Raw genomic sequence first — 13,287 nt, 5'->3', positions numbered from 1 at the left:
ATGTGTCTCAGGTTAACACATTTGTTTTTGCCTTTTTTTTGTCCTTTTGGTTTTAATTTTTTTTTTTTTTTTTTTTTTTGAGACGGAGTTTCGCTCTTGTTACCCAGGCTGGAGTGCAATGGCACAATCTCGGCTCACTGCAACCTCCGCCTCCTGGGTTCAGGCAATTCTCCTGCCTCAGCCTCCTGAGTAACTGGGATTACAGGCACGCGCCACCATGCCCAGCTAATTTTTTGTATTTTTAGTAGAGACGGGGTTTCACCATGTTGACCAGGATGGTCTCGATCTCTTGACCTCGTGATCCACCCGCCTCGGCCTCCCAATTGGTTTTAATTTTTTTTTTCATTTTTTCTTTCATTAAAATTTATTTTTTAAAATTTTTTTAAAAACTTTTTTGCAAAAGGCAAGATATTCTAGTAAAGATTTTAGGCTTTGCAAGCTGTATGGTTGGTCTCTGTTGCAGCTATTCAGCTCTGCTTTTGGTAGCACAAGGCAGCCATCGATGATATATACACAAATGGATGTGGCTGTGTTCTAGTAAAACATTATTTACAAAAACAAATGGTACGTTGCATTTTTGTTTATTTTCGAGATAGGGTCTCACTTTGTGGCCCAGGCTGGAGTGCAGTGGTACAATTGTGGTTCAATGTAGCCTCAAGCTCTTGGGTTCAAACGAGCTCTCTTCCTGCCTCAGCCTCTTGAGTGGGACAGGTGCCATCATGCCTGGCTAATTTTTTTGTTTTCTGTAGAAACTGGATTTTGCCATGTTGCCCAGGGTAGTCTGAACTTCTTGCCTCAAGCAGTCCTCTCACCTTAGCCTCCCAAAGTGCTAGGATTACAGGTATGAGTCCCTGCTCCTGGCCTTGCATTTGGCTTATAGGCTGTACTGCCTTGTATTAAAGGTATATTCAGTTTACTAATTATCTTTCAGTTCCAAGTTAAAGAAACCCAGTTCAAATTAGGTTAGACAAAAAGGGAATTAGCTTCAGTATGGGTAGATCTAGAGGCTCAAACAGTATCATTTTTCCATTCCATGGTTTGTTTTTCTATGTGTCAGCCATTTCTTCTCCAGGAGAAGGTGAGTGTCAGCATCTCAGGGTTTCTACCATCCCAGCTTAGAAACCCCACAGGGAGAGACTCGGTCTTTCTCTTAGCATCCATGTATCCAAAGAAGGAGTTAGTTTAGTCCCTGGGTGAGCAAGCAGGTCTGATCCCTAATTTTAAGAAGATGGGTGCCATGATTGGCCAGGTGTGTATTAGATGCCCATCACTGTGGTCAGAGGAATGGTTAGGGTGTGATTAAACAGCCTTATTTGAATCACCTGGAAGGTAGGGCAGAGTGATGCTCTCAGGGCTGGAATGCTAAGACAGCATGTGCAGTGCACAGGACACAGCTGACTCTTCCACAGCAGCATACAGAGTATGTCAGTACTTGTGAAGAGGAAATAAGCTGGCTAAATACATTTTTCATTGGGAAAATATAGGCTCTTTTAAGATTAGAGGCAGTCCATTGGAAGGCATTTAAAAATGCGTAGTTTAATTTTAATTATGACAGTTGAATTTTTTTCCAGAGGCAAGAATTAGATGAAAAAATTTCCGAAGTTTCTAAGGAAAGGCAGGAACTTGCTTCTAAAATTAAAGAGGTAAGTAGTTCACATGTAGCATTTTCTTGATTTTATTTTATTTTAGAAATTTAAATTTAAAACTGAACTGTCAGAGTGACTGTTGAGATAATGAGCTTTTACGTATTTTTTGTTTTGGAGACAGAGTCTCTCTCTGTCACCCAGACTGGGGTGCAGTGGCATGATCTTGGCTCACTGCAACCTCAGCCTCCCATGTAGCTGGGATTGCAGGCATACACCAACACGCCTGGCTAATTTTTGTTTGTGTGTGTGTGTGTTTTTGAGACATAGAGTCTTGCTCTGTTGCCAGGCTGGAGTGCAGTGGTGCCATCTTGGCTCACTGCATCCTCCACCTCCCAGGTTCAAGTGATTGTGGGTTCAAGCGATTGTCCTGTCTCAGCCTCCCTTGTAGCTGAGATTACAGACGTGCACCACCACACCTGGCTAATTTTGTATTTTTAGTAGAGACGAGGTTTCTCCATGTTGGTCAGGCTGGTATCAAACTCTTGACCTCAGATAATCTGCCTGCCTCTGCCTCCCAAAGTGCTGGGATTACAGGCGTGAGCCACTGCGCCCTGTCTTTTTTTGTATTTTTAATAGAAACGGAGTTTCACCATGTTGGCCAGGATGGTCTGGAACTTCTGACCTCAAGTTATCTGCCCATCTTGGCCTCCCAAGTGTTGGCTTTATAGGCGTGAGCCACTGTGCCCGGCCAGCTATGGGCTTTTCTCGGTTATAGAAAAATTAGACATCTGTGGAAGTGGAGAAACTGGTGTAACAACATTCACATTTTTTTCTTTAACCTAACAATGCATTCTTAACCACCATCTAAGATTTCTAAGAAAGAGGTGATTATAAATTATCTTTTTTCTGTTTTAGGTCTAGGTAAAGATTTAAATCCTTCTTATAAGGTGCTCTAGCTCTTCCTCCCACACTGCAGAAAATAATTATGATAATTATCATCCAATAACAGTTAATGAAAATAACTTTGTGGTGTTTTCCCTGTTAAAAAAAGAAAAGTCAGGGCCGGGCGCGGTGGCTCACGCCTGTAATCCCAGCACTTTGGGAGGCCGAGGCGGGTGGATCACGAGGTCAAGAGATCGAGACCATCCCGATCAACATGGTGAAACCCCGTCTCTACTAAAAATACAAAAAAAAAATTGTCTGGGCATGGTGGCGTGTGCCTGTAATCCCAGCTACTCAGGAGGCTGAGGCAGGAGAATTGCCTGAACCCAGGAGGCGGAGGTTGCGGTGAGCCGAGATCGCGCCATTGCACTCCAGCCTGGGTAACAAGAGCGAAACTCCGTCTCAAAAAAGAAAAAAAAAAAAAAAGAAAAGTCACCTGTGTGAGCTTTAGGTTGAGGGTGGCAACTGTGAACCCTCCAGAGCTCCAACCTGGATACAAGTTGAGTGATGGTGGGCAGGATTGGCATAAGAAAGTACAGCACTTTGATTTTTGGTTTTTGCATTTCTTGGCTTGGAGCATAAACTCTTTGTACTTGTCTTAGATCATAAGACTCCTATAATATTTTTGTAGCTTTTTCCCAGTATTTTTTAGATGTACAAATATCAGGTAAGATTTAGACTAATTGAAGCTTGGCTGAGCCAGGTGTATAGCCTGACTGTCGGAATGTAGCCCTAATCAAACCTCATTGGGGTTGAGGAAGGAGGGTAATAGCAACTGATGACGTTAGTAATACTTCTGTTGAAGTTTTTCTCCTGAATGTATTGTAATTTTTCTCTATGTGACTAAATACAGTTGAACTTAATGCTTATTTTCATTAGCAGTTTATTTAAACTAAAAGTTATGTGAAAACTTTTGATTAAAGCTTTAAACTAAACCTCAAATTAATCTTTCCTGAGTCAAGGATGAAGTCCATGTTCATAGATCTTTTTTGCTGCTCATCACATGTGTTCTGTGGGCCATTGAACTAATTGTGCTCAGCAGGTTTTTTTTTGTTTTTTTATTTTTATTTTGCAGATAGAGTTTTCTCTGAATGTGCTCAGCAGTTTTACTCACTAGATGGCTAAGGAGAGGTGTCTGACAATGCTTTACTGTGTGAGTCATGGAGGGCCACAGTGCCACCCTCTTCCTAAAGCTCACACACATGCCTTGAACTCCATTGTTGAATATATCATATATGCAGAGATGAATCACTACTGCCTCTTAGTAGCATAAAGAAACTTACTGAATCGCTAAGGAAAATGCTGATTTAGGCTGGGCACAGTGTCTCACACCTGTAATCCCAGCACTTCGGGAGGCTGTGGCGGGTGGATCATGAGGTCAGGAGATTGAGACCATCCTGGCTAACACGGTGAAACTACATCTCTACTAAAAGACAAAAAATTAGCCAGGCATGGTGGCACGTGCCTATAGTCCCAGCTACTTGGGAGACTGAGGCAGAAGAATTGCTTGAACCCGGGAGGCAGAGGTTGCAGTGAGCCAAGATTACACCACTGCACTCCAGCATGGGTGAAACAGCAAAACTCCATCTGGAAAAAAAAAAAAAATAGAAAATGCTGATTTATTTGAGCACTACATAGTATGCATTGTGAGGCATCATTCATGTTATCTGGCTCCATCACAGTACATTGCATTATAGGAGACCAAACTTGTTTTTCTTACTGTGGAAATAGAATATTTGTCAGGTTCATAGGCATTTTTGTTAGTTTAGCAAAAGTACTAAAAAAAGGAAAGAGCAATATTATATACTTAAAAACTAACAGAAAAATGTACATTCAAACTTAATTCCAACCCTGGTTTTACTCAGATAATTCACAACTCAGTAATTACATCTCTGCTTCAGATACCTGCCTACATACATCTGGCTACAGGAAGGATTTTAATCTACTTTGACCAAATCAAACTCTGGATAAAAATTTTTAATGTGCTTAAATAATATTCTATGCTTTAACTGCAAAGCACACATTCTTTCCTGTTTGTGATTATCTTGTTTCTGCTGTTTCCTAGATTTGAGGGTTCCCCCCTAACTTTTACTAAATATTTTTCTGTCACATAATAAATGGTAAGTTTTATAGTAAAACTTTATAGTAAAACTTTAAAACTGTTTTATAGTAAAAATAGGCCTGTCATAGTCAAGAATTGATCTACAGCTGACTGTTGATTTAACCTTTGTTCTCTTAGGTTCAAGGACGCCCACAGAAAACACAGAATAACATCATCTTAGAGTCCCATGTCATCTGCTGCACATTGAGCACAAGTGGTGGTTTACTACTTGAATCTGCTTTTCGTGGGCAAGGGGGTGTCCCCTTCAGCTGTGTCATTGTTGATGAGGTCAGTTAACAGTCAGCCATACAACTTTGACTAGTACTATGAGGAGTAAGTCTCAAATGAATTGTGGCTGCTGAGATGTTGAGGAGCTGTTTTTTTCTGCATCTGATTTTTACCTATTACATAGATATTTCCTTAGGTAGAAATATGCTCCTTAGGCTGGGCACAGTGGCTCATGCCTGTAATCTCAGCACTTTGGGAGGCCAAGGTGGATGGATCACAAGGTCAAGAGATCAGGAACATCCTGGCCAATATGGTGAAACCCCACCTCTACTAAAAATGCAAAAATTAGCTGGGCGTGGTGGTGTGCACCTATAGTCCCAGCTACTCGGGAGGCTGAGGCAGGAGAATCACTTGAACCGGGGAGGTAGAGGTTGCAGTGAGCCAAGATAGCACCACTGCACTACAGCCAGGGCAACAAAAAAAAGAAAGAAAAATATGCTTCTTAATGACCCACGATAGTGAAAGTGGATTTTCCAGTATTTGGGGGTTAGTCTTGAGGATGACTGATGGTTTCTAACAAAATCTCTGCTGAGTGACTGTCTCGCTCCTGCTTATAGTATCTCTAATAACCTTTTGAAGTAGTTTTAATATAAATTTTGAACAGTTTTGAGCCATAGTATTTTCACCTAACATCCTTTATTCCTAGTTCACTCTTTGAGCAAACATTTATTCGGTACCTATTGTTTGTCAGATGACAAAAGAGGTAGAGCAGGAGATACCAGAGAATTGAGTGATCAGGAGACCCAAGATCCAGTTTTCACCAGAGGGAAAGGACAAAAAGCAGAAATCAGTAAATAGTTGAAGAAAATATCATTGAATTTAAGAGAAATTTGAGTCTTGTGATCAAAGAGGCATACATACAAGGAATATCATGCAAGGAAGAAAGATATGGGGAAGCACACTCACAGATGCTCCTGATGGGATTTCTGAACCTCAGATACAAAGTTTTAAAACGGAGCTGGGCATGGTGACTCACACCTGTAATCCTGGGATTTTGGGAGACTGAGGGGTGGATCAGTTGAGCCCAGGAATTTGAGACCAACCTGGGCAACATGGTGAAGCCTTGTCTCTACTAAAAATACAAAATTTAGCCAGGTGTGATGCCATGCGCTTATAGTCCCAGCTACTCAGGAGGCTGAGGTGGGAGAATCATTTGAGCCTAGGAGGGCTGCACTCCAGCCTGAGTGACCAATCGAGACTCTGTCTCAAAAAGTAAATTAATAAGATATATAAATAAATAAAAAAATGAATATATTAATAAAATAAAATTTTAAAAATAAAGTTTTAAAAGGACTTTAGAAGAGAAACATTTTTTTCAGGCCCATGCCCCACAGGAACAAAGAACACACACATTTAGGATGTACATGGCCTTCTTAACTTATGGCTGGTTCCCAAGTGGTAGTGGCTTCCTTGGTGGCTGACTTCAAAATACATATTTGTTTTTTTTTAAAACATAGTTTGTAGAGTTTATTATTTATTTATTTATTTTGAGACAGAGTCTTGCTCTGTCACCCAGGCTGTAGTGCAGTGATGTGATGTGATCTTGGTGCACTGTAACCTCTGCCTCCCGGGTTCAAGTGATTCTCCTGCCTCAGCCTCCCGAGTAGCTGGGATTACAGGCACGTGCCACCATGCCCAGCTAATTTATTTGATATTTTTAGGAGAGACAGGGTTTCAGCACATTGGCCAGGCTGGTCTCAAACTCCCAACCTCAGGTGATCTACCCGCCTGAGGTGAGTCCCAAAGTGCTGGGATTACATATATGAGCCATTGCACCCAGCCTGGAGGGTTTATTTTGTTGTTTTGTTTTTTGTTTTCAGATAAAATCCTTATTTTTGATATTTCGTGCAGAAGTGTGGTACTTTTCTGAATGGTTAGAAATTTAATCAGATAAACTATATGGATAAATAGCAAAGATAGTTAAGACTGCCTCTCCCTTCTATATCTTGCCAAGGCTGGACAGTCTTGTGAAATTGAGACTCTTACTCCACTCATTCATCGCTGCAACAAGCTTATCCTAGTAGGAGATCCTAAACAGCTCCCTCCCACAGTCATCTCTATGGTAAGTTTTTTTTATGTTCAGATTGCTTTAAAATGGAAGAGGCTTTTTAAAATTTTTGTCTTCAGGAAGGAGGAACATCTCTCTTGGATTGGCCTCTCTTAATTTGGAGTGAAAAGTAAGCAGTAACTGAGAAAAGAGAAGCACTGATTGAGTCTCAATATGTTAAAAAAAAAAATTCCTAAAAAGGCCCCTTGGTTCATATTTGTGCTTCTGTGTATGTGTGGCAGAAGCCGTGTGTTCAGCCTAGATGGATGATGTGCTATGAACACCAAGCTTTGGAAAAGTCAGTGTGCACATCTTTAAAGAGCTGAATCTGATTTATTTTAATCATGCAAACACCAAAACAATAATAAAAGAAAAACTTCAAAAGTAAGGCGAAGAATCCCACCCTCTTCATTTATATTTAAATATGTACAAATTGAGGAAAACATGAAGTTAAATTAATTTTGGAGTACATTTCCATTTTTATGATTTAGTATTTTAGTATTAATACAAGAAAATGTCTGTGCCCCTCACATCATCTGAAAGTGAAGGTACAGGGAGAAAAAAGACTAAATTATAGGCTCTGCCTGTGGGAAAAGAAGAACCAGATTGTAGTCTACTCTATTTTGTTGGGTTTTTTTTTAAATCTCAATGAAAAATGTCTCCTAGAAATGCACATCAGAATCAGGATTCAGTAGATGATTTGAAGTAATCTGAAGAGGTTATAAAATTTAACAAAATTTGTATTAGTGCTAATAACATAGATTATTTATACAAATAATTGAGCAGTGGCCTCATAAATCCTAGAGAACAGATCGTTTTCAAAGCATTTCTGTGGAATTATGGAATGAATGCAGGTGGTTTTGTTAGTGGCTTTTGACTTCGGGATTATTCAGAATGGTAGTGCAGTTCCTTGTATGACATTTGAGCACAGGTACGTGATCATGGTAGGGTGTGGCCCAGAAGCACTCCTGTCACCAGTGAAAACCTGTGTGTTTAGGGAAGAACTGCTTGCAGGCAACTTTGTTCATGGAGAATAAGGAAGAGCAAATTCTGTATCCCATTTCTTTAAATAATGCAGTATTTTATTGAAGTGAAAAGGGATTGTTTATGGACCTCAACCTTACTGCCTAATTTAATGATTGATAAAAGCAACAAAAATTACAAAACAAAATCCATTTGTGGTTTTTAAATTAATTGTACAAATAAAACGGTCTATTTTGAGAAAATAATTACAAAGTTCGTTTCCATGAGGTGCCTTTTTTGACCACCTATTTCTAGTGATAATTACGGTGAAAGTGAGTAGTATCTTTAACAGATTTTGCTGGGCATTTGTGTGTTTATTCATCTTTTTCAGTATGTATATATTGAGTGCCAACAACATAATTCAGGCGCTGTTTAGGTATTGGGGTTATGACAGTGAAGAAAACAGACAAAATCCCTGCCTTCATGGTGTTTGCATTCTAGGGGATAACAGTAAGTCGGTTATTAAAACGTGGTATATGGTTTGTATGCAAGTATATATTTATGTGTATATGTGTTTATGTACGTGAGTTTGGTTTTTTTTAAAGCTGGCAAAATTCTGTGCAGAATTGGCTTTTTTTTAAAATCAGTAAATCAGGGACATTCTTCCATGTCTGAATATATATTAATAAATTTGTATCATTTGTTGAATAGACTATGGTTTGTCTGGAGGTTAGATGCATTACCTTATGTAAGTTCTTTTTCTGTTCCCCGAAAGCAAAGATTAAAAATTAGATTTTTGAGCTAACTCAGATAAACTTTTGAGGATTTAGGCAAAATTGTCAAATGTCTATTAATAATTATTTTATACTTACACAAACCTGTTTAAAATCACACATATAAGTAGGTTAAGAAGTAATGCCTTTTTCTCCACTCTCATAGTTTGTGAAACAAGTTTATTCAGGCTTTGCACATCTTCAGTGCCAGTATCTTTCACATCACTCATGGAGATTCCATCATCTTAGTGAAGTTTTCAGCACATTTTTACTCCCAGGTTATTTAAGATAGAGTATTTTTTGAAACTTTCTGTGATGCTGTCATTGGAAAGTATATACCAAGGCACAACTGTGATAACAAGACAGTTTATCTCATTTGTCATTTAGGTCACTATCTTGCAGATTGCAGAATATAACCCATTATTTGGTTTGTGAAATCAGTTTAGCACAGGTTGGGCATTCCTAATTCAAAAATTTCACAGTGCTTCACAATCTGAAACTTCTCAAGTGCTGACATTATACTTAAAGTTCATGCTCAAAGGATATGCTCATTGGAGTATTTTGGAATTTTAGATTAGGGATGGCCAACACATAAGTCGAGTCTGTTTCCTCCACTGGAATGTAAGTTCTGTGAGACTTGATCTTATTCACTCTAGCAGTCTCATCACTCCAAATTATAGATGCTTAGTCCATATTAGATGGATGGATGAAGAATGTTGTCTTCAAAACACTTGTTTACAATGTCATTCAATATGTCTGTCTGTGAGGATATACCACCAGAAATAATTGTTAAAGTCTGTGTTACATTTCTCTGCTTCCTTTATTATTATTATTTTTTAAGATACGGGGGTGATGTCTTGTCAAAACAGCATCAGTTGTCATTCACAAGATCGTATCTCTTTCATAAGCACTATGTGAGTAGAAAATGCCTCGACATATATTCAAGATTCATGGCATTTTGGCCAGGTGTGGTGCCAAACGCCTGTAATCCCAGCTACTCAGGAGGCAGAGACATGAGAATTGCTTGAACCGTGAGGCGGAGGTTGCAGTGAGCTGAGATCACACCACTGCACTCCAGCCTAGACAACAGAGCCTGACTCAGTCTCCAAAAAAAAAAAAAAAAAAAAAAAGATTCTGTGGATCAGAATCAGAAACATCTTTTTTCTCTGAAGCTGTGGTTGGTAATCTTATGCTACCTGAATGTTGCCATGTACATATTAGATGTCAGTAATTGTTTTTATAATAGTGGGAAAGATATAAAGGAATTCTTGGAAATTATTGCTTTGTTTTCCCCCTCACAGAAAGCACAGGAGTATGGCTACGACCAATCAATGATGGCTCGCTTCTGCAAACTGCTGGAAGAGAATGTAGAACTCAACATGATCGGCAGGCTGCCTATTTTACGGCTTACTATTCAGTACAGGATGCATCCAGACATATGTCTCTTTCCTTCCAATTATGTTTATAACAGAAACTTAAAAACAAATAGGTGAGTTCCCTTTATTGCTTGTGAGCTTATTTTGTTTGTAGTTTAGCTGCTTATGAAGAATAGCCATTTTACTGTCTTCTTAGGTCTTGTCATAAAAAGCATAAATGATGGAGGATTAATAATTTTCTCTAGTTGTAAAAGCCAGCATGTTGAGTACAGCAAATGCACATAAAAAAGAAAGAGGGAAAAAGTCACCTATATTTATACTACCCAGAAATAAATAATCACTGGTAACATTTTGGCATATCTGCTTTCAGTGTTTTTTTGTTTTTTTTTTTTTTTTGGGAGACTTCTCTTTCTGTTGCCTAGACAGAATGAGTACAGTGGCACAATCCTGGCTCACTGCAGCTTTGACCTTCTAGCCTCAATTGATCCACCCATCTCAGCCTTCTGAGTGGCACTCACCACCTTGCCTGGCTAATTTTTGTGTTTTTCTTTTTATAGAAATGGGGTTTCACTATGTTGCCCAGGCTGCTTTCAAACCTCCTGAGCTCAAACAATGCACCCACCTTGGCCTCCCAAAGTGCTGGGATTACAGGCAAGAGCTACTGTGCCTGGCCAAGTTTCAGTCCTTTTACCATGCATATCTTTTTTTGCTTTTTAAATTTTTTAAGAAAAAAGTGGGGCCATACTCAATACAGTATTCTGTGGCTTACTATGAGTGACTTTCCAGTCATATTTGTTATATTTTAATGACGTAGATACCTCTCCCAGCACCAGGAAAGAAATAGAATTTGTTTTGTACCTTTCACTGATACACATCTAGAAAAGAATATTCTGTTATCCCTTTACTTGCCCCAGCCCACTTCACCACACAGAAAAAATAGTCGTAATACTAAAATATTTTCTTAAATCTCAACCTTATTCTGAATGTTGACTACCTTTTACAGACAGACAGAAACCATTCGGTGTTCATCAGACTGGCCATTTCAGCCATACCTGGTGTTTGATGTCGGAGATGGTTCAGAAAGACGGGATAATGAGTATGTTCTCCTCCTGCCTTAATCCTCTGTGATGGTCCCATAATTGTTACATTATTTGCGTTCATATTTATATTAAGTACATTTCCTATACACGTCTCTCTGCCTAATGTCAAGGCACAGTCATTTTCATTTAAATTGATGCTTCTTTTTTCTGTATAATGGGGATAATATCATCTAATGTCATAAGCAAGCACTTGAGTAGATACTTATCGAGATCACAGCAGTGAGGGAAACAGATGTGCCCATTGCAAGATAATGATGTCATGGGACGACAGACCTTTACCTGGTAATCACTTAGGTAAGCAGTTATTCCAGTTGGGTTAAGAACTATGAAGGCGAAGTATAAATTCAGCTGAATGAAGGTGTGAAGGGGGGTAAGGAAGTAGCAACAGAGGTTGGATGGTATTGGGTTGTGAATAAGGGGATGTGTTCAGGTGATCTGTATATGACAGCAGAGAGGAGTAGTGGTGTTGCCACATAGCGGCAGCGTCAGAGGAGCTGGGGATTCTTGTGAGAGAGTAAGAGAGGAATGGTCTAGAGGCAGCATTTGTTGGCACAGATACAAGCACTGCTCTGTCATGAAGTAGGAGGAAACAAATCCCACTTGTACATCATGGGATGGCTACAGAGCAGGTGGCGTCCTCAGGCGAGAATCAGGTGTTAGGTAAGATACGGAGGTGGAAGTGGGGAACACATTGAAGAGGTAGGGAAACATACAGAGGAGGAGTTGGCCATAGGATTGTAGTGCTGGAGGGACTGCAGCCTAAAGGTTTTCATGGGGCCTGTTGGAGGAGAGCAAAGGATTGAGAGTTAAGCCCCAGAGCATCATGAGGAAGGAAGGTTAGAGTGGAATGTTGACCAGAGAGGCTTAATCTGGAAGAGGACCAAGGGAAATGAAGATTTCAGGGATGGAAGAGATGGCTAGCTGACTGGGTTATCCATATAGTAAGTCTCAAAGTTTACGATAATGGATATTTAAAGCTTGTAAAGCAAGGTGAATAAGGTAGCCTCAGGAATCAAGGGATAGGTGCAGTGCATCCCCCGGTCTTGGTGCATTTCGCATCTGGTGTGGTCATGAGGGAGCATGTGGTTTCAAGGATGAGTTGAGAGTGCAGGATATGAGGCTGGTGAGGGCAACAAAGGGGACATGAACCTACTCGAGGGCCCCATGTTGTTCAGCTGAGGTCAGGTGGGACACATCATTTACGTTCAATTTGTGTGGATGGCAGCTGCTCAGTTGTGTGGTGTGTGTTATATGCAGCCAGTGGTGGGGGATAAGGGAAATCATACATCTGAAGCATTTTCTCAGTGTTTGGGAGATAGTAAGTCCTTAACTCCTGTTAGCTATCTATTATTCACATCTTAGTTCTTATTAACACTACTCTTCTTACTGCTGCTATTCCTGTTTTAACAGATGAAGAAAGTAGTGCTTAAACTTCAGTTGATTTCAAGCTCTTTTCTCTCTACAACTTCATGTTTCACTGGGCATTTCGCATGTCTTCATATTTACCATATTATTTTCACATTTATTCATATATACCATATTAATTAATGGTCATGATAGCAGCCTCTTTGAGTCACTGGCAGCTGGATAAAAGATGAAAGCCTATCTGCCTGCCCTTTATTGTAATGGGAAACAAACTCAATGGAATTTAAGTTAGCAATTAGCCTGCTATTAGTTTTGACAACATTGTGTTTTCTTTTTCCCTCTTGTTTAGCTCATATGTAAATGTTCAAGAAATAAAACTGGTGATCGAACTAATTAAGCTAATTAAAGACAAAAGAAAGGATGTCACTTTTCGAAACATTGGCATAATAACTCATTACAAGGCCCAGAAGACGATGATTCAGAAGGATTTGGACAAAGAGTTCGATAGAAAAGGGTGAGGTATTTTTATAAATACTTGTAGTTTTCTTGTTGCATTGGAATGAGAGGATACAGAAGGGAAGAAGAAAAGGGAAACTCTAAGGAGTGGTCTTGGACTGTGCAGATTGGTGATAAAGCACAAAGAAACTGGGATGCTGCTGGCTTCCATAGACTTGTGCTGTGTAGGTCCTGGGTAGAGAGGGTACCTCCTGCCAGTTGTAATGTCAGCATTCTACTTGGCAGTGGAA

General features: G+C 39.6%; 1 protein-coding gene across 5 annotated transcripts in view; it reads left to right on the top strand.

Annotated features, from left to right (window-relative positions):
* SETX (senataxin) overlaps positions 1-13,287 on the top strand; it is an 87,223-nt gene that overhangs the window by 58,814 nt on the left and 15,122 nt on the right. For 4 of the 5 annotated variants that reach the window (XM_021674095.2, XM_021674098.2, XM_021674094.2 and 1 more), the window contains 6 exons: positions 1,572-1,643; positions 4,768-4,917; positions 6,872-6,979; positions 10,002-10,189; positions 11,080-11,172; positions 12,891-13,055. In XM_021674095.2, the coding sequence (XP_021529770.2) occupies positions 1,572-1,643; positions 4,768-4,917; positions 6,872-6,979; positions 10,002-10,189; positions 11,080-11,172; positions 12,891-13,055 (776 nt within the window). The remainder of the gene's footprint in view (positions 1-1,571; positions 1,644-4,767; positions 4,918-6,871; positions 6,980-10,001; positions 10,190-11,079; positions 11,173-12,890; positions 13,056-13,287) is intronic. The other variant, XM_021674097.2, reaches the window with a different exon arrangement.

The sequence above is a fragment of the Aotus nancymaae genome, unplaced genomic scaffold (genome assembly GCF_030222135.1).
Source record: "Aotus nancymaae isolate 86718 unplaced genomic scaffold, 86718_ANA_hifiasm-v0.15.2.pri h1tg000158l, whole genome shotgun sequence".
Lineage (NCBI taxonomy): Eukaryota > Metazoa > Chordata > Mammalia > Primates > Aotidae > Aotus > Aotus nancymaae.
This window is presented reverse-complemented; position numbering and strand designations above follow the sequence as displayed.